Source organism: Rattus norvegicus, chromosome 6 (assembly GCF_021556685.1).
Source record: "Rattus norvegicus strain SHRSP/BbbUtx chromosome 6, alternate assembly SHRSP_T2T, whole genome shotgun sequence".
Taxonomy (NCBI): Eukaryota; Metazoa; Chordata; class Mammalia; order Rodentia; family Muridae; genus Rattus; species Rattus norvegicus.
In genome coordinates, this window is record NC_141539.1 from 52,929,627 (window position 1) to 52,951,502 (window position 21,876).

The following is a 21,876-nucleotide window of genomic DNA, read 5'->3' on the forward strand; positions in this document are numbered from 1 at the left end:
ACAGTCTTCCTCTGCTGTCCACAAAGAATTAGACAAGGATGGTAGACTCTGGTTTCCTCAGTTCCCCCACCTGTATCTTTGGGTATAAACAAGGTGGTCTAGGTTTTCTTGTGGGGCTACCCAAGTAACACTGGCCACCAAGGCACAGTGCAGGGACGTCGGTGACTATCAGCCAGATCGGTGACAGAATACACGTCCCAGGGATACCAGAAAGATTATGGTCCCTTGACTCATCCTAGCGCCAGCCGGAGCCTCCGTGGCTTGGGAAGAAACCAGATTGTTTCTTGGGAGATGAGATCTTGCTTGGACACAGAGTTAGACTTGATCCTCCTCTTCTGTAGAAATGGACATTCCTGTGAGAAACTTCCTGTGCACAGTAACCTAGCCTTGATGACCCGAGGGCAGAGAATTTCAGTCTTTATTAGTCCTATATGTGTGCATTTGTGTGTGTGTATGGGGGGGGGGCAGTCCACTTTGGACAGAAAATGCAACTTTAGAGAATGACTCAGTGATTTGGGATAACCTCAACACCCTCCTTCTCAGTACAGTGTCTCCAAAGGCCATGAAGCGTGGGAAATGTGTGGCTAGTCAGCTTAGAGTGGCCTGGCTGGGCAGACAGAGCACGGAGCCAGGGAGGCCCCTGCTCTCCCAAGGCCTCTTTCCAACAAAAGGCTTTTGTTTTACTCTCCAAGCCCCTGTGAGCCATGTGGGACTAGAGGGCCAAAGTCTCTGCTGTGGTACTTTCCAGGGAGGGGTGCCAAGGAAGGCTGAGACACTGTGGTCACAGCTGTCCCACAGATGAAGTGGGTACCCCTGAACAGTGGGGTGGGAAGCATGGCGCTGGGTATTCATGAGGCTCCCAGCTAATTTGGGAGAACCTAGCGTCCTTTCAGAAAATTCTGGTGGAATTAACTGAGGCATTTAGTGGAATGCCTGCCCCAATTCAAGGCAGGGAGGCAGAAACGGCCCCTCACACATGCCAGTGGCCTGCGTTCACTTTCCAGAGGAGTCTGTATTCTTGGCTTCCTGTGGTAACCTGGAACTTTATTTGCCCAGTGTGCAGGGACTGGGGCCAGGGAGAGATGGCCTTGTTCCATGTCCTCTGCAGGGACAAGGCCTGGGATGGTTCCTTCCTAAAAATAAAACCTTCTTGAAATTTCAAAAGAGACACTCCAAAGTTTAGGGTCAACTGAAGTGAACATCCCGGGGCTGAGTTCTACGTCAAACCTTGAAGTCTGTACTGATTTGCCTAGAGGAGAGTGGTTCTCACCAGGGGAGTTTCCATTATGGTCATTACCTACAGGTTTTGATGTCCAGGGACCCCACTGCATGTCCCCAAACCTTAACTTTCCTATGGAGCTCAGCATAGTGGGGATCCTGGAAGACGGGGAGGAGAAATGCCAAGATGAGCTGTCTGTCTTACTACTTACTCTTGAGATGTATTATCCTCCAGATAGGTACTTAGCTACTTAGCCTCTCCACAAACACCTCAGTGGAAAGCTTAGTCCTGGGAGGTGTGTGCTAATCCCTTCTGTGGTTAGCAGAAGAAACTCGAAAAGCCATTTTCATATTGATTCAAATGCCAGGTGTGAGATGCGTTATTTGCTTGACGATTGGGACTGTGATTCCAGTGGTGTGACGGTGAACCTGGATTCATGAGGAAAACGCCCATGGCCATAACTGAATGTTAAATGGCTTCTTAGACACAGCTCTGGGCTTTCCGGAGCTCACCCATCAAGGACGGAGACCCCCAAGCTGGCAGTCTCCAGCTTGATTTCCATCTAGTAGAAAGTGTTTACTCAGCTTCTCTCCACTAGACTTGCTGTCATTGCACAGCGGAACCAGCCTGTTGACATTCGGCTCCTACTACTGGGAATGGCCATGGCCAGATGACCAGAGGCCCACTGAGGTCAAGAGCTACTGGGGGCTCTGCTGAGCAAGGGGCAGAGTTTCAGAATAGAAACACCTTTCCATTTCTTACCCAAATCCACGAGATCACACAGAATGTGGGGCCCCAGCTCAGGGTCAGAGGACTTTATAGGTCAAAAGTCTGTGACTGATAGTTTTAAGTCTACTTGGCACAAGCCGAAGTCATCTGAGAGGGGGGAGCCCCAATTAAGAAAAGCCTCCATAAGATCAGGCTGTAGGCAAGCCTGTTAGGGCATTTTCTTAGTTACTGATTGATGGGGAGGGCCAACCCCATTGTAGGTGGTACCATCCATGAACTGGTTGGTGGTTCTGGGTTCTATAAGAAATCAGACTGGAAAAAGCCATGAGGAGCAAGCTAGTAAACAACACTCACTCCTTCATGGCCTCTGTGTCACTCTAGGTTCCAGATTCCTGCCCTGTTTGGGTTCCTGTTCTGACATCCTTTGATGATAAACTGTGATGGGGAAATATAAGCTGAATAAACACTTTCCTCCTCAGGTGACTTTGGTCATGGTGTCTCATCACAGTGATCATAACTCCGGCTAAGGTAGAGGCTGGCTAGCATGGAAATCTATTTGTAGAATAATTCTTCGGCCTTGACTGTAATTTGTAAAAGCAAATGCCTTGGGCCTCAGTTTTCTCATTGTCTCGGCTGCCTGGGTCTCACCTAGGTGCTAGGACAGTCAGTCTTCAGGATACAGTATCCAGGGTGTACATCTTGGGAGGTTGGCAAGGCAAGAGCAGAGCTGGGACAGAGATGAGTAGAAGGTAGTAGGCTTCCCCAGAGGTTATTGAAGTATTCCTTACTGGGTATGAAGTAGGTCTAAGAAGAGTTTTCTCTGGGAAGAGACTTGGAAACACGAGGGACCAGGTTCTCTGTTTTCTATCACCTGTACCCGATGCTAACTATATTTACAGATTCCTGGGAAGAGGGGTAGCATAGTAAAAGAAGACACTTCAAAAGAGTCAGAAACATGCTATTGGTTTATTGGTGTGTGTGTATCTGTGTGTGTGTGTGTGTGTGTGTGTGCGCGCGCGCATGGTTTTTCTGCACAGTTACAGGGATGGAGAAACAGCACAGCAGAGCCAGAGTCACAGGTAAGCAAAGTCTGCCTTGCTCAGGATTGCCTGTGTGCTACCGCGGCTCTGAAATAAATGGTGAGAGCAAAGCTAAAGAACTTGCAGATGTTCTACGATGGACGTCAGTGGGAGGTGGAGCATCTGGGATCATCCTGGGTGCTGTTTACATCATGGGAACAGGACGCATAGAAATCCTGACCTTTTCTCTGACTTCTGCCCCTGCCGCTCCAACAGTGAGAAAGCCCTTGGCAGGAGCCAAGAGCCCCAAATGCATCATCTCCGTTAGGCTAGAGTGGGACAGGATACAGGCTAAGGAATCCAACAACAGACTGCCCCCCAGCTGGAGAGAACTTTGGCTGTATTCGTGGGCGAGGGAGCTGACACAGTCAATCTTTTTCGTCCCATACAGCAAGGGACACATTACAGGGTAGGGAGCCCTGCTTTTCTGACACGGAGAGTGGAGCCTGCTGTGCCCTTGGTCTGCCACAAGGTGGCAGCATATGCTCAGAGTCCTGCCTGGTAAGAGGGTAGCTCTTTCGTGCTGTAAGGCATGCTCTGCCAAGGCAGGAGGGACTGGAGGGCTGGCTACTGATGAAGAGGATCCTGGAGTTAGCCCTGATCTTTTACAGATGTGTTTCAGCAGTCAGGCAGGGAAGGAAAATCAAACTAAAAACTGTTGTAATGCGATGCTTCCTGTGTCTGGAGAGCTGAGGTATCGACAGCACTTCTCTGTGTGAATTTTTTGTTGTACAGGCCAATGTTCTCTTGAAAGTGAGAAGAAAGTCCACAAGAGTTAAGTACATCTGTCAGAAGGCATCCTGGTCTGCCTAGCTTTGCGAACAGGAGAAAAAGAATACATGACTGTTTAGAAAAATCTGAACCCTCCAAACTGTAGCAGCAGGCAGGTCCCATTTAACAGAAGAGCCGGGTTTTTGTTGGGTTACTGGTCTCTCAGTATGTCCCAATTAGCTGCAAGAAAGACATTTCATTTAAGGAAATGGACCTTGAGACAAAATTTGGATCAGAGACTGAAGGAATGGCCATTCAGAGTCTGCCCGACCTGGGGATGCAGCATATATATATATATATATTACACACACACACACACACACAGCCACAAAAACAATATAATATTGATGAAGCCAAGAAGTGCATGCTAATAGGAGCCTGACATAGCTGTCTCCTGAGATGCTCAGCCAGAGCGTGACAAATACAGAGGCAAATGCTAGCAGCAAACCATTGAACTGAGAACAGGGTCCCTGTTGGAGGAGTTAGGGAAAGGACTGAAGGAGCAGCAGGGGTCTGCAACCCCATAAGAAGAACAATACCAACCAACCAGAGCTCCCAGGGACTAAACCACCATCCAAAGACTACACATGGACAGACCCATGGCTCCAGCTACATGTGTAGCAGAGGATGTCCTTGTTGGGTACCAATGGGAGGGAAAGCCCTTGGTCCTGCCAAGGCTGGACTACACCCTGCACCCTGCAGAGTAGGGGAATGTCAGGGCGGGAAGGCAGAAAGGAGGGGTGGTTGGGTGGGAGAATACCCTTATAGAAGAAGGGGAGAGGGATGGGATAGGTGGCTTATGGACAGGAAAGCAGGAAAGGAATATTTGAAATGTAAATAAAAATAATCCAATAAACAAAAAAGAAATGGATCTCTTGATTTATAGGATTTGGAGGAGGCTAAGCTCTGTAGTGCGCTTCCTTGGGAAGTGGTGGGACTGTACTAGCCTACTAACTGGTGCTCAGTCAGAGGGACTTGGGAGGACTTGTTTGAGAAAGAGATAGGAGAGCTGGAGAGATGGCTGGAGCACTGGCTGCTGTTCCAGACTTCGGTTCCATCTGACGTCCTCTTCTGGCACGCAGGTCTATATGCAGACAGAGCACAGACATATGTGCAGGCCAAACATCCATACAAGAGACAAGTCTGAGGACAGAGGAAACGCTTAAGAAGAGTATTTTGGGCAGGTCAGTGCTCTGTTGAGTACCAGGAGGAGTATGTAGTTTCCACTTTGGACAGCAGGGGCACCCTTTCCCTCTGGCTGGTCAACTTTGGTCTCTTGGACCTGAGCTGATCAACTCTGCAAAGAAGAGACCCTAAGTAGAAGCTGCATGACAGGTGTTTGGGCATGCAATGAATAGAGCAGGTGGCTAGCTGAAAGCAAGGGTCACTTTGCAAGCAGAGTACCATAAGGGACTGAGGAAGATATGTAACTGTCCCTGCAGGGCAGAGGCTCTTCTGTACTGAGTGACCAGTACAACACCAGGCTTTCTGCTCAACCACAGGTGGTAGCCCGTCTAAGGGCTCACCAACACTGTGCTGGAATTTGCTCCTTTATACTAAGGTCCAGAGGAGGCCAGGATGAAGGGGCGTTTGGGTTGAGAGCGCTCTAAGTGCTCACTTCAAGTTGACACACAGGCTGAGACATTCACATTTTCCTTTGTGGTACAAAGGTATTGGACCTGAGGGAGGGAGGGACCTCAGCATGGGTGACAACATGGGGATAGTGTCTCAAGGGAGCTGGAGGAGCAGTTTCTATGTGTTTCCCAAGCCTCCATTCCTCTGTGAGGAGAACTTTTAGATCAGCCTGGAGGCAGGAAGGTTGCTGTCAGAGTGATGCTCTTCACTTGCTGAAATTTGGCCTCCCGATCTGTTTTTCACACGGGAGACAAATTCATTGCTTAAGCTTCCATCTGCAGTCCCTGTTTTCCACAGGCAAGCAGGAGCAGAAGAGAAGACAGTGTCACCACAGACCCTGTGGGCAGTTGGCCGTGCTGTGGGCCAAGCTAGTTTTTCTGAGGACACAGGAGCTGGTTTTAACTTTAGGCTTTACTCCTTTCTTTCTTTTTTCCTAATAAAAGCGTTCTTTTGTGTTGGATGAATTAACTGCAGAAAAATCTTGAGAAATTCCAGAAGGAAAGCATGGCCTCCAGCTGCCCTCCAGAAGGGGTTGAGGATGATCCTAATGCTCTATGTAGGTAGAAGGGAAGGAGACACAGAACCTTGTGGGACACAGGAAGAAGTGCTGCCTCTCAGAGGATCCTTCTAGCTGCTTCCTCCTCCTCCTCCCTGTCCCTAGCCTTTGGGCTTGCACTCTGAGCAGAAGGATGCTGGGGTGGGGATAGGGAGGTAGGGTGGTGGTAGTGGAAGGTTAGGAAGGGGTTTTTGTTTTTGTTTTTTGTTCTTTTTTTGTGTCTTTTCTTCTTTTTTTTTCCATCATACATTCTTTAGTGTAGCATTTGGGGATGTGGGGATAAGGGAGCTAGTGAGAGCTCTTGAGGAAGACTCAACAGGGCCAGCAGTGGGTCAGACAGAAGCCTTTTACAACACTCATGGACTCTTCTAGAAGGGTATGAGCAAGGCACCAGAAAACAGACTCAGGTAGTTTAGACAACAGAACCTCGGGTGCTCTCCTGAGGTATGGTGGGTTTGGAGTGCACTCTTAGAGCTATCACAGAGTCATCTGCAGCCCTGAGTGTCTTGGAGTTCTCTGAGTCCCCCACTTTGGCATCATTGCCCATAACAACCCCCAGGGGTTGTTTAGAGTGACACAGCCCAGGCTTCCCTGTGACACTCATAGGCACCAAGTGTCTGTCTGTAGGGGCAGCACAGACACTTTCAAGAGTATTCATTGATTATTGGTATCAGGGAACTATTCTAGAGCTCCACTGTCTAGAGTTTTCCTCCTAGAACTCAGCAACAGATCTGAAAAATTTTTAACTGGCCCACTCAACCCTTAATGATTCTATAAAACAAGACTAAGGTTATTTAGAGAGTTATTCAAAATAACTCTCTAAATAAAATACCTTTTGAATCAATTGCTTTTCTCATTTCCATCACAGTTGTAAACTGTCACTAAACTGATTGTCTCCCCCTTGGGTTTACCTGAACCATGACATTCACTTAGCCATGTACCACCTCCTGATTTCAAAGGTCTGCACTAGAAACTGGCTTTAAGGAGCTTTTTTCCCCTTCCCAATAATTTCCGTGGTGATCAGCTACCCATTTGCTCATTGAGGTGAGCATGATATGTCTGGGTAAGACTACTTGTGGGAGGGCGGTATTTCCCGTATCTAAGATTGGCTAATGGGTAGAGGAAAAGGCTGCTGTGAGAGATGATGTCTGAAGGCACAAAGGACTAATGTGAAGTACATTTCCTTCTTTTTTTATATATAATTAAACTCAAAATGGTTTTAAATTTTTATTTTTTATATCTTGTATATTTATCCTACATCCTAATCAGATTCCCCTCCCTTCTTTCCTCCCCACCTTCCCTCCCCTCTCCCCATGCTCCCTGTCCCTTTCTTCCTTCTCCTCAGAGAAGGGGGACCTCCCATGGATATCAACCTGCTTTAGCACATCAGCTGTAGTAGGAATAGGCTCATCCTTTCCTATTGAGGATAGACAAGACCTAACTGGAGGTAGATTTCTAATAAGGTTTCCCTGTGAGCTCCCAGGCGTGTGCTAGCAAAGATGGCTCCCTGTGGTGTCTGGAAACAACATGCTTGGATGAGTTCACATGCTGAAACAGTGGCTTTCAAAGGCGCTTGTTCATTAGTGCTCCTTGGCTGCCTCAGGTGGGATTTGAGCGACTCTTGCTCCCAATTCTAATAGAGTCCCTCACTTCTCTTAAACACGACTAGATTCAGAGTAGAGTATCCCACCCACGCTGGTTCACCGTCCCCTTCTATGAGGCAGCCCTCTGCTGCTATCCAGCCTGTATGGGGTAACCAACCATTTTCTCTGGAGGGGCAGCTACCTACAACAACATCTCGAGCTGGTCCAGGTTGAAGCATCCCTAGAGAGTGAGCTGCAAAGCGAAGAAAGCACACTGCTGTCTGGCATGCCCCGAAATGACTTGCAGAAATGGAAATGAATGCATTTCCTTGGGCTTATGGGAAAATCTTATGGCATTTTTCTCTGCAGCCCAAGAATATATTTCTGTTTGATAGTCCTGACTGACTTTCTAGAAAGATCTCCTATTATCTGCTAGCCTACCCTGTGGTGCTTCCATAGCAATAATGGCTGTACCAGCTGTAGCTCACTGAAGCATACCTATCAGGCTAAGCTACATTCTGAGTTACATTCTCTCTGGCTCTCATGCTGGGAAAACTGGGTTGAGCCACCTCTGTGTGTGGTCTCCTAACCCACACATAGGGGGTCTGGTCTTTTCTTCTCTTGCCCCAAACAGCTTTCCTAATACTGATATCCAAGGGAGCAAAACATCTCTATTGAACTCCAGGGTCTCAGAGAATCACTGACCCAACTTCCAAATCAACTCATGTGGGCGCCATAGTTTCTGATTGGCCCTTGCAAGCTGTTTTTACTAGAAAAGCCCAGCCAATTTAAGGATGAGATTGCGCATGGAAGAAATCTGGGGTCCCTGAGAAACTCTTAGTTTCCAATGCTCCTGGCCCCTTCACCTTAAGTTGCAGTGGAGTCTCCACATGATAACACAGATATGAATAATTCCATTCTGCTGGTTACTGGTCCAGTCAGTCCTATGATGTTTCCAGGAGGCTCTGACATTAGGTGATTGTGTCTCATTCTCTAAACCTGCCTCCAGAGGCTTCGCCCAAGCTCCCTCCACCCCCACCCATGCAGAGTTTGTTTTGAGGATGAGATGAAGGTATTAAGGTTGGAACCACCTGCCAAGAAATGGACCCAGAACTTTGGGTCACTCATCTGCCAAGGCTGGTTTAATGAATCTAATATCTAATGTTCATCTGTGACACCACCCCTGCCCACAAGTGCAGAAGCAGCGGGCCACGATGGAAGGTTGGGACTCTCATATAGAGGAAGGGGCTGAAAAGAACTTACAGAAAACAGGGCCTGTAAGCCCTAGGATGTGGTTATAGGCTGAAGATCCTCTGAAAAGAGGGGTGTGTGTGTGTGTGTGTGTGTGTGTGTGTGTGTGTGTGTGTGTGAATAGGTGGCACTGCTTAGTGGTGTTTAGCAACCCTGGCTGACCAAATCTTGGAATCCTGTTTCTCAGACTCTGAGGCCAGAGGACTTGATTCCGTCAGTCACCAAAGAGGGTCATTTAAATAACTGAGACAACGTCCCTCCTTTAAAACTCAAACTAGAGCTGGCCCTGAACTTTGCTGATCCTGGTCCACAGACCCCTGCTCCCAAACACTGTGGGAGAGAGCTGATCACCCAGATGTGTGGGTAATCCTGAGACTGCAGGGCAGGAAAGACTGCCACTTCTGCCCACCTTTGCCCACATCCCTGGCACAAGAGGAAACTGTATAGGGCCTCTGGGAACAGGGAGATAGGGGCAGTCAAGCTCCAGAAGCCCTGTGGTGGAGGGACCCAGTCAAACAGCTCCCTGCACCCAAATCCTGAGGGAAGGAGAGCTAAACCTTCAGAGGGGCAGACACGCCTGGGAAACCAGAGGAGACTACACTCTACCCACATTTCTGACACTAGAGGAAAACACCTAGTGCTATCAGGGCCCCCTGTGCACAGAGACCCAGGAGAAGGAGGGGCAGGCCCTTCTGGTTGCTGCCCTCACGGAGAGCTGAAACCTAGACCCGAGGAGTGACTTCAGGCCCAAGACCAGAGGTAAGACCAACTTTTCTGCTCCAATTGACCTGCCTGGTGGACTCAGGACACACCCACAGGAACAGCTGAAAGCCAGTGGACAGGAAAGACTCCACGCCTGAAAGCAGACCACTGTGTTCCCATAACTGGCTGAAAGAAAACAGGAAAACAGGTCTACAGCACTCCTGACACACAGGCCTATAGGACCGTCAAGACACTGTTAGAAATAGCAGAACAAGGTAACACCAGAGACAACCTGATGGCGAGAGACAAGGTCAGGAACCCAAGCAACAGAAACCAAGACTACATGGCATCATCAGAGCCTAATTCTCCCACCAAAGCAAACACTAAATATCCAAACACATCAGAAAAGCAAGATCTAGATTTAAAATCACATTTGACCATGATGATGGAGGACTTTAAAAATGACATAAAGAACTCCCTTAGAGAAATGCAGGAAAACACAAGTAAACAAGGAGAAGCACTTAGAGAGGAATCACAAAAGTCCCTGAAAGAATTACAGGAAAACACAATCAAACAGGTTAACAAATTGAAAATGGAAATAGAAACAATAAAGAAGCACAAAGGGAGACAACCCTGGATATAGAAAACCAAAGGAAGAGACAAGGAGCCATAGATAGATCTCCAACAGAATACAAGAGATGGAAGAGAGAATCTCAGGAGCAGAAGATTCCATAGAAATCATTGACTCAACTGTCAAAGATAATGTAAAGCGGAAAAAGCTACTGGCCCAAAACATACAGGAAATCCAGGACTCAATGAGAAGATCAAACGTAAGGATAATAGGTATAGAAGAGAGTGAAGACTCCCAGCTCAAAGGACCAGTAAATATCTTCAACAAAATCATAGAAGAAAATGTCCCTAACCTAAAAAAAGAGATACCCATAAACATACAGGAAGCCTACAGAACTCCAAATAGATTGGACCAGAAAAGAAACTCCTCCCATCACATAATAGTCAAAACAACAAATGCACAAAACAAAGAAAGACTATTAAAAGCAGTAAGGGAAAAAGGTCAAGTAACATATAAAGGCAGACCTATCAGAATCACACCAGACTTCTCACCGGAGACTATGAAAGCCAGAAGACCCTGGACTGATGTCATACAGACCTAAGAGAACACAAATGCCAGCCCAGGTTACTGTATCCAGCAAAACTCTCAATTAACATAGATGGAGAAACCAAGATATTTTATGACAAAACCAAATTTACACAATATCTTTCTACAAATCCTGCCCTACAAAGGATAATAAATAGTAAAAGCCCAACACAAGGAGACAAGCTACACCCTAGAAAAAGCAAGAAACTAATCATTTTGCAACAAAACAAAGAGAAGACAAGCACACAAACATAATCTCACATCCAAAATGAAGATAACAGGAAGCAATAATCACTATTCCTTAATATCTCTCAACATCACTGGACTCAATTCCCCAATAAAAAGACATAGATTAACAAACTGGATACATAATAAGGACCCAGCATTTTGCTGCCTACAGGAAACACACCTCAGAGACAAAGACAGATACTACCTCAGAGTGAAAGGCTGGAAAACAACTTTCCGAGCAAATGGTCTGAAGAAGCAAGCTGGAGTAGCCATTCAAATATCGAATAAAATCGATTTTCAACCAAAAGTCATCAAAAAAGATAAGGAAGGACACTTTATATTCATCAAAGGAAAAATCCACCAAGATGAACTTTCAATCCTAAATATCTATGCTCCAAATACAAGGGCACCTACATACGTAAAAGAAACCTTACTAAAGCTCAAAACACACACTGCACCTCACACAATAATAGTAGGAGATTTCAACACCCCACTCTCATCAATGGACAGATCATGGAAACAGAAATTAAACAGAGACGTAGACAGACTAACAGAAGTCATGAACCAAATGGACTTAACAGGTATTTATAGAACATTCTATCCTAAAAAAAAAAGGTATACATTCTTCTCAGCACCTCATGGTACTTTCTTCAAAATTGACCATATAATCAGGCACAAAATAGACCTCAACAGATACAGAAAGATAGAAATAATTCCACTCGTCCTATCAGACCACCATGGTCTAAAGCTGGTCTTCAATAACAATAAGGGAAGAATGCCCACATATACATGGAAGTTGAACAATGCTCTACTCAATGATAACCTTGTCAAGGAAGAAATAAAGAAAGAAATTAAAGACTTTTTAGAATTTAATGAAAATGAAGGTACAACATACCCAAACTTATGGGACACAATGAAAGCTGTGCTAAGAGGAAAACTCATAGCGCTGAGTGCCTGCAGAAAGAAACAGGAAAGAGCATATGTCAGCAGCTTGACAGCACACCTAAAAGCTCTAGAACAAAAAGAAGCAAATACACCCAGGAGGAGTAGAAGTCAGGAAAAAAAATCAAATTCAGCTGAAATCAACCACGTAGAAACAAAAAGGAGCATAGAAAGAATCAACAGAACCAAAAGCTGGTTCTTTGAGAAAATCAACAAGATAGAGAAACCTCTGGTGTGTGCTCACCCTACATGTATCTGTTCACCCTGCATGTGTGTGCTCATCCTGCATATGTGTGTGTGTGTGTGTGTGTACTCATCCTGCATGTGTGTGTGCTCACCCTGCATGTGTGTGCCATCCCTGCATGCTAAGGTTGTTAGCAGATGTCTCCACTGGTCCCGAGGGTTCTAGGGGAACAGGTGGATGGGGTTAGCAGGGAAAAGCCCTCTCTATTTTCAGTGTTGTTAACATTTAAGGCTTTCCTAGGAGTGTAACAGTTTGTGAGAATGAATTTAGCACCCCTAGGCTTGATACAGAACCACAGAGTTTTGAAATGTCCCTTAGGGCTTTGCTACCCCAGCAGAAGATGAATTTATAAGGACCAAGAGAACAAGTCACTGTTGGAATTCCTACCAGTTAATACTGGGGGAATCAGTGTAGAGGTAGAGGTCATGGTGGCCTGGCTCTGTGAGGGAAGTCATTTATGATAAAGAGGTGCCGTAGCTCTTGGATCCTCTGGACATGGAGCACAATCCTATTTGCTATGCCTGGCCTCTCAGCTTTGAGGAACCTGAAGGGCTGTGGCATGAGTTTAATCCCTCTCCCCATGCATCAAAATGACAGGCGTCCCCAGCCATTATTGCTGAGCAAATACCAATTTTGCATACCTTTTAGGAATAGATCTACACTATTTTGGCATGTCTTATGCTTTTGGAAAATGTTAGTTTAAATAAACAAAACTATAAATTATAAAAATAAAATGTATATAAACCTGACACTTAAAAAAGACAAGCTTGCACACAATCATTACTTGCAAGCACATAAACGTTTCCTAGCTACACACCTTCCCATCAGCCCTAGTGTTTGGTTTCTCCCACTGGCATCAATCATACACGTGAGAACTGAAGCCTGCTTTTTACTGCTTCCTGCTGTACATGCTTCTGGTGTTCTGTGCTCTTTGTTTGATCACATGCCCTTGGCCCTGTCTGGCTCATGGCCCTTCCTGACCCTTGGGGCCTCCTTTTCAAGGTGGCAGACACAGAATAGACACATCCTAAGACTATCTTGTAGAAGAATATTCCTAGATTTTTCTTTCAGAAAATAGTTTGGGACCCATAACCTTCCCTGTCTACCACTTTGTGAATTTTTGAAGCATAGCTCACTAAAGGGCTTACTTTACTAAGGCCCATGTATGTGTAGAAGTGAGAAGTTTTATGGAAGATACCCGCGGGCGCCTGGGCTCTTCGGTGACTTGTGGATGTAGTGATTGATGGTGGGGGAGTCTGGAAAGCCCACAGTCTTCATTGCTTTTAGTGACCTTGAGGACCAAATCGAGTTGGCTTCAGCAGCTGACTCCAAAGGAACTCTCCTTGAAAGAAAAAAAAAGAGTCAAACTAGCATATGTGCGTCCCACCTTGTGACCGCTGTAGGTTTTCCATGCCACTTTAGATCTACCTTTGAACTCAGATGGCCACATGTTCCCTCTATGAAGCAGATTCTTTCTGAAGCTGGTCTGGGGCTGATCAAGTTCAGAACCAGGAAGTCTTTGTGGCTATCATGGTGTAAGAGACCCTTCCTCATACTTGACTTCTTGCCCAGTTTGTTAAAGTCACATAGGCATGTGGCAATGTCTCAAATTTCTTTTGATGTGCTTATGGGCTAAGGGTAGATACTTAGGTTTGCAGGAAACTGAGTCAGAGAAGTGGTGGTATAGTCTGTTTTCATACATGTTGTCTGCTCAGGTGGCACCTAAGTGGACACAGGGTCCACCTAAATAGTTTTCCCTGACTTTTGCATAATGAACAACAGCACCTTCAGTTGAAACAGTTACCTCTCGAGACACAGAATCCACAAAGAGTCTCCTTGTCATCCCAGGAGTGGTGTGACTTTTTCTCCTTCCCAATACCTTCACAAAGGGAAGCATCACATAAATACTATCAGATATATTCAGTTGTGATGAATTAAATTCTACAATTATCTTTAATGGGGCCTTTATTTTTGATATTTTTATCACTGCAAGGACAGATACAGAATGTTCTTTCTCTAAATTAAACCCAAAAATATTTAAAGAATACTGTCTCACAGTAACATCTAACATGTAGGCTCTAAGTGGCGTCTCAGAAAATGATAGAGCAAGCTGGATATAGGAATAGTTTTCCGAAGCTAAGTCCCAGCAGACACCGTTTTCCAAGTGTCTAAACTGTTTTGTTGGTTGGAGCTGCCTTCCTCACGGATGGCTGCTTAGTCCGCAGCCAGCTCAGCAACACACCACGCCGTGCTTCCTTTAGGTGAGGGATGCCTAATTTGAGTCTGCTCTGCGCTTGCCTAGTGGACATGCTGCTGGCCCTTGACCTCGGTTTTCCATCTAGGAAAGGGCAGTAACCACATGTCACAGGATGAGCCTTCTGCAGGATCTTGAGACCACTGCAGCTGTTGGCTCCTAAACTGTCACCAGCCCAGGAGCTGAGCTTCCTTTCTACTCTGTAAGTCTATGGTTCTCCCTTGATGTTGCTTGGGTTAGCTCACAGAAATCACGTCTCTAAGAGCTTCTGAGGTCTCAGAAGAATGTGTTCTACTCTGCTGGGTCATCAACAGGAAGATACTTACCTTCTTATCCTCCCATTGCCATGTACCCCAAGATTAATAGGCCAGTCATGCCCTGCCTGGAATCATTGCTTAGGAAAACAGGTGCTCTGGGACTAGACATCTCTGACCTCAACGATCCCACTTCTGAAAACTTCAGGGATCTCACCCTGCTCAGGTTTGATGATCTAGTCCCGCTCCTGTCCAAGGGTCTGTGGCTAGTGTTTTCCAGGAGGGATGGCTTGCTCCTTGCAGACTAGACCTCTTTCTTAGTTCCTTTATGCACCAGTACGGGGATACTCTCTAGCTCCTGAGGAAAGACTTCCACCAGCTGGCCTAATTGGGCTAAATCTATAGGCACTCCGGGCTCCAGTTCTAGAGGAAAGGTGGCTCTGGCTGTTGGTGTTGGCATTGGGCGAGTGGGGTCATCTCCAGTTCAACCCCTTTGAGTGCTGTGCTACTTCTGTGAGGATGAGGGTAAGGGCATGTGGGTAAGGGATTCTCACTCAGGGAGAAGAACCCTCTTCTGCATCAGGTTTGGGCATTTGGGAGCAAGGGACTGTTCCTTCCCCTTACTGCCTTGGCACCAGGCTTATGGCTGTCACTTCTATACTCAGAGACACTTTAGTGAAAGAAAAGCAGAGCACAATCATCTACCCAGTAGGGCAGGAGAGGTTGGACCATAGAAAGGAAGCACAGGAGATTTAGGAGTGCTGTGCTTTTGTGCTGAGTCTGAGGGGGAAGCGGGTTGCTGTGAAGAAACATAACAGAAGGCCTGGGGCGCACTGCTGCTGCTGCACCTGCATGGGCTAGGCTGGTGGGTTGGACACAGGGAGGACAAACTTGTCACAGGACTGTCTTGAGGGAGGAGGAGGAGGAGCTTAGGATGGAAGGCTGGCTGGGCTGAGGATTCAGATCTCTATGGCTGACCCAGGGAGAACAGGACAAGAGGAAAGAGTGGGCGCTGCACTCTCCACCCACTAGCTCACAACACCTACAGATCAAGCAGGACACACCAGGGGTCTACACTGGCAGTTATGGTGCAGCTGACGTTGCTGCTCGTGGGGTGGCTGTTTCACAGAATAGGTACCAGGGAGATTTTAGTGTTGGGCTCTTGGTCTCCTTGTATTTTGCTCTCTCCTTTCCTCTTGGCCAAACTCCAGATGGCTCTAAAGGAGACACTTTCTGCTATCATGTGATTAATTCCCTTGCATTTTCATGAACAAGAGTCCACCACTGCCTGACTCCATGCTGGGTTTTCTTCCTGTAGCTCTTGATAGTTGATTTCCATCCATCTTATTGGACAGTAGAAGCACATCGAGCGCTCCTGAGCCTCTATAACATGCAGGCAGGCCATGCATTTATTTAAGGCTTTTTCTATTTTAGGGTACCAGGTCTGCTTGCAGCCATGAGATTTGCTGAAGGTGCAACGGAGAATTTCATTCTGTGATTTGCACAAAGCGCCGGCCAAATACTATGAAACTAGTGCTGGAGTCAAGGGAAGGGAGCTCACAGCTTCCGACTTGAAACCCTTTAGGCTATTTTTGGAGCTTGGAGTCCAGCACGAGGCAGAGACTGGGCATCTCTGTCATTCCTCAGCCCAGCTGCCCCTTCAGGTGCATGGCAGGTGATGCAGTAGAATGGAGTAAACAGGTGTGTGCTCTCAGCATGTAGCTAAGAGGATCCCGCGACAGTTCTCAGCTCGCACCACACTCAAGAGTCAGCTGTAAACCATGGTCTTCAGTTTCACAGCCAAGTAAGAAACTAGCCTTGTTTGTATAACTCTAAGAACACAAAAAATGAACCAAAATGGACGGAATGAAAAGGCTTCTGTGTGCAAGTCTCAAAACAACACATTTGGATTTAAGAAAGTAAATATTCCCAACACAGCTAATACAATGGCAAAAACAAACAAACAAAAAACAACAACAATAACAACAACAACAAAAAACAAAACAAAAAAACAAAACCAAAAAACCAGCAACTGTGAGATTCCCCTTTATCTGACAGCAGGTGGTGCTGTGGGACAAAGGACAGAGCAAAAGCTACTTCGCAGAAATCCTGGATGATGGGTGTCTACCTATTTGCCCTTTGTTCCTTTCTCTTAGATTTACAGCCCGTCTTCACCTTTTGGCCCTGGGAAGCTCTAGGAGTTCTATTCTAATGTCAGGGCATAGGAACAGCCAAGGTACCAACGTGTGTCATCTGTAGTAAAAGCTACTTGCCAGAAGGAAGACGCTGGGCTAATCTCAGCGGGTAAGGAATGAATCATAGTTTGAAAATCAAGCGTTCCCAAAGTCCAGGCTAAAGGCTTGTGCCCAGGGAGGCAGTACTGGGGATGTTGGGAACTTTCATCTTTTAAAACCATGAGCATGGAAGATCTTTCTATCTTCTGATATCTGCTTCAATTTCTTTCTTCAAAGACGAAGGTTTTTTTTTCATAAAAGTCTCTTGCTTGCTTGGTCACTCCAAGGTATTTTGTATTATTTGTGAATTTGTATGATTTATGTACTATTGTGAAAGGTATTGTTTCCCCGGTTTCTTTCTCAGACCATTAGTCACTTGTATAAAAGAGGGCTACTGATTTTTGTGCATTAATCTTGTATCTAACTACTTTGCTGAATGTGTTTATTAGCTGTAGGAGTTCCTCGGTAGAATTTTTAGGGTCACTTACGTGTATCAAATCATCTGAAAATAACGATATTTTGACTTCTTTCCAATTTATATCCCCTTGACCTCCTTCAGTTGTGTTATTGCTCTAGCTAAAGCTTTAAGTATTAAACAAAATAAGCATGGGCAGACTGGAGAACCTTGTCTTGTTCTTGACTTTAGTGGAATTTGTTTTGAGCTTCTATTCATTTAAGTTGATGTTGGCCATGGGCTTGCTGTAAACTGCCTGTGTTATATGCCCTAGATCCCTATCTCTCCAGAACTTTTATCGTGAATAGATGTTGGATTTTGTCAAAGGCCTTTTTTGCATCTAATGAGATGATCACGTGGGTCTTTTCAGTTTGTTTATATATTGGATTAATTGACTTTTGTATATTGAACCATCTCTGCATCTCTAGGATGAAGCCTACTTGATGATGGTGGATAATCTTCTTTGTATTCTTAAATTCAGTTTGCATGTATTTTATTGAGTGTTTTTGAATTTATGTTAAGGGAAATTTATCTGTATTTCTTTATTGGCTCTTTATATGGTTTGGGTATCAATGTAACTGTGACCTCATAAAATGAACTGGGCAATGTCCCTTCTGTTTCTAGTTTGTGTGATAATTTGAGGAGTATTGGCATTAACTCTTCTTTGAAAGTCTGACAGACTTCAATTCTAAAACCATATTTTTTTTTGGGTTGGGAGACATTTAGTGACTGCTTTTTATTTTACTAGGGGTAAATAATCTGTCTAAATTGCTTAACTGATCTTGATTTAACTTTGGCAAGTAGGACCTATCTGTACAATTATCTATTTCTTTTAGATTTCCTATTTGGTCCATGATTTTGAAGCATGCCCTTATGAGTCTCTGGATTTCCTTGGTGTTGTTATGTCCTCCTTTTCTTTTCATTTCTGGTTTTGTTAATTCAGTTGAGAGTTTGTTGATTTCCTTGATTTATCTCAAAGAACCATCTATCTGCTTCATTGATTCTTTGAATTCACTTTATTTTCATTTTATTTATTTCAGTTCCAAGTTTGAATATTTCCTGCTGTCTATTCCCTTTGGGTATAATTACTTCTTTTTGTTCTAGAGATTTCAGATATGCTCTTAAGTTGCTAGTATGAGATCACTCCAGTTTTTGTTTTGTTTTGAATGTAGACATTTAGTGCTGTGAACTTGTCTCTTAGAGCCACCTTCAGTGTGTCCCATATGGTTGGGTTTATTGTGTATTCATTTTCACTCAATTTAAAGTCTTTAATTTCTTCATTTCTGACCTGTCTTATTCATCCTTTAGTGAATTGTTTCCAGGAGTTTGTAAGGTTTCTGTTTTTGATGTGCAGCTTTTAATATGTAGTGGTCTGGTAGGACACATAGTTATTTCTATTTTCCTGTGTATGTTGAGACTTGCTTTGTGGCTGAATATGTGATCAATTTTGGAGAAAAGTTCATAAGGTGGAGAGAAGAAGATACATTCTTGTGAGACTGGGTGAAATGTTTTGTAAATATCTGTTAGATCCATTTGGTTTATAGCACCAATTAGCTCCAGCATTTCTGTTTAGTTTTTATCTACATGACCTGACTATTGATAAGAGTCAGATATTTAAGTCTCCTATTATCAGTGTGTAAGGGTCAATATGTGATTTAAGCTGCAGGAGTGCTTCTTTTACAAACTTTGGTGCCCTTGTGTTTGGGGCATAGATGTTAAAAATTGAAATGTCATTTTGGTGAACTTTTCCTTTGATACATAGTACCCTTCTCTATCTCTTCCAATTAGTTTGGTTTGAAGTTAGATATTATTTTGTTAGATATTAAAATGGCTCCAGCATATGTTTGCTTCATAAGTTTGCTAATTATTCTTTGATTTTGTTGTTCTTTCCCAATTCTCCCCTCTCCCATGCCCTCCCATCCTCCTGCTGCTCCCCATCTTCCCCTCTCTCCCATGCCTCTTGTTGCTCCCCATCCTCCTGCTACTCTCCAGGCTCCCCCTCCCATGCCCTCTTGTCCTCCTGCTGCTCCCCATCCTCCCCATCCTCCCCCCTCCCATGCCCTCCTCTCCTCTCCTGTACCCTCCTGCCTTCTTGATTGTCTGCTTTCTCCCTCTTTTCTTTCCCTCTTCCTGTAGAGATTTCTCCCCCACCCCCATGGCTCCCTCTCTAGTTTTAGGACCCACACCCTCCCTGCCTTCATACAGTTCTAAAAATTAAACCTACAATCTTCATATGAGAGAAAACATGCTGTCTCTCAGAGCCTTGCTTATTTGGGCTAATGTAATAATTTCAGACTATTCATTTTCATATAAATGTCAGGATTCCAGTTTTCTTTAAGGCTGGATAAAGTTTTATTGTGTTTATGTACCACATTTTCTTTGTTCATCTACTAATGGATTTCTAGGGTGGGTCTATTTCTGAGCTCCTGTGCAGGTATCTCTGTGGTGTGCTATCTTAGAGCCTTCAGGTGCATGTTCAGGAGAGAGGTATGGCCAGATCAAATGGTAACTCTGGTTTTAGTTCTGTGATATCAATAGCAGCTGCACCCACCTTACAATTAAGTGATATGACTCCCAAGAGCTAGCCCTAATGGGAAGATCAGTGGAACAGTCTTCAAAGTGGGTAGGACTCCTGCCCTTCCCTGTAATTTTTGTGCTTCAGACATGAGCAGTTTTGTTGTACTATGTGACCCCACCATAGTGTTCTGTCTTACTAGATGCCCAAAGCTATGTGGCCTATCAGTCATGGACCAAAACCCCAGAACTGTGAGCAACAATAAAACTTTCTTCCTATAATTTATCATGCAACGTGTCAGTTACCATAATGCAAAGCTAACTAACACAGATTGGGAAGACAAGGAAGGATAAAGATGGAGAATGAGTGTTAATGAACAAGCTAGGATGGTTATGGTGAAATAACATTTCCAGGCTTATAAAGATACATAATATGTAATTTTTTAATGCAAGCCTAGAGGAAGAGGATATCTGAGCTAGACCAGAGAAGGGCTGTGGCATTTATTCGTCTGTGCTTTGTGGTGACTGGAACATAATGAGAGAACTGAATGTATCTGGAAGAGATACATTCTGATTCTGAATGAACGTGGAATTGTCTGGAAGGATCTGGAGTCTATGCTAGCTTCTCTCAAGCCGTTCAGGCTTATGCAATTCTCCTATCCTTCCACCTACTTATCCATTAGCCTTACTGTGTAGGAGAGGCATTAGCACAGTCTGGCCTGGCCTGCTCCTGTGGAAAAACATGAGATGGAACTCAGCTATGCAGCCTTGGACTGATAAGATTAACCATCTGGTGTCCTCAAGCCTCTGACTTCAACATGTATCATGTCTTTCTTTGCCCAGGCAGCTTGAGACTTGAATTAGCCAATGTCTGGCTCCAAAGCAGTGAGGACTTCTATTCACACAGGAGGACTCTGGATCCATAAGCCGGTTCCTGCCAAGAGAGAAGGCAGGATGAGTAGTGTCTCCAATACTAATACCCCTGACATTTCATGTGCCACTCAAGTCACTGAGGTATGAATTTAAACTCGAAGGCACCATTTGCATTTAGCTGAGCAAAGCCTTCACTTCCATCCACATGAGCCCCAGGAGGCAGGTTCAGCTTTCAGCTTTACAGTGAGTCCAGGACCTCTGCTTAAGGGATAGAGTGCTAGGGCCCCACCCAGGAGTGACTATTAGGGTAAAAATGGCCATTTTAGACAGGCCTCTCATGTGATACGTGACTTTGAATTAATTTTTGTTAAAAGAATTTAGTACATTTATTTTATAGGCATGAGCACGCCGCAGCAATACATGTGGAGGTCAGAGGAAGAAAGCCTATGGGGGTTGATTCCCTCTCTCTACCATGTTAGTCCTAGGTGGGAGTGGAGGTGTCAAATCTGTGTCTTCAGGGATGACAGTAAGTACTATACCTGTTGAGCCATGTCCCTGTCCCTAAATTTTATTTTTAGAGGATAATCCAATATATTTGCATTGTAAGCCCTTACATTTTGGTATGTGCTAGAATCGTAGAATAAGTATAATAATTAACCAACTTAGCACCTCACATACCTAGTTTTCTTGTAGGGAGAGCATTTTGCACACCGGTCTTTCAACAACTCCAAGACATAAAACAATGTTGTGGTCACATTCTGGGGAGCAGCCCTTCTGCTCTGACTGAAGCTTCACTTTCTATCCTGCATCTCCTGAGACTCATGCACTCACATGCTAGATAGCACCGTTTGCTCTCTGTGCTAGAATCTCAAGCCTAACCTATGTCATACATGACCTATAAATACAGCACCTGGGGGTATACATGAGGGTAAGAGGCAAAACACCAAGTTTATACTGATTTTCTCATGCTGGTTATAACTTTATATTTGTTCAGTTTTATTTTTTTTCTCCTGTGTATGTCTCTGTGGGTCCATGCATATGTGTGCATAGCTGCAGAGACTGTAAAAAAGACTCAGATCTCCTGGAGCTGGAGTTACAGGGATCTGTGAGCAGCTTCACTGATGTAGTAGGAATTAAACTCAGCTACTCTAGAAGAACAGTGAACCCTCCTAACTGCTAAGTCATCTTTCCAGCCCCT

General features: G+C 44.8%; 1 protein-coding gene across 1 annotated transcript in view; it reads right to left on the bottom strand.

The window, feature by feature from the left end:
- Positions 1-20,237: 20,237 nt before the first annotated feature.
- The window catches only part of Tpo (thyroid peroxidase), a 69,750-nt gene continuing 68,111 nt past the window's right edge, over positions 20,238-21,876 (bottom strand). Inside the window, 1 exon segment of the mRNA NM_019353.2 lies at positions 20,238-20,739. Coding sequence (NP_062226.2) covers positions 20,701-20,739 — 39 coding nt within the window. The 3' untranslated portion in view covers positions 20,238-20,700.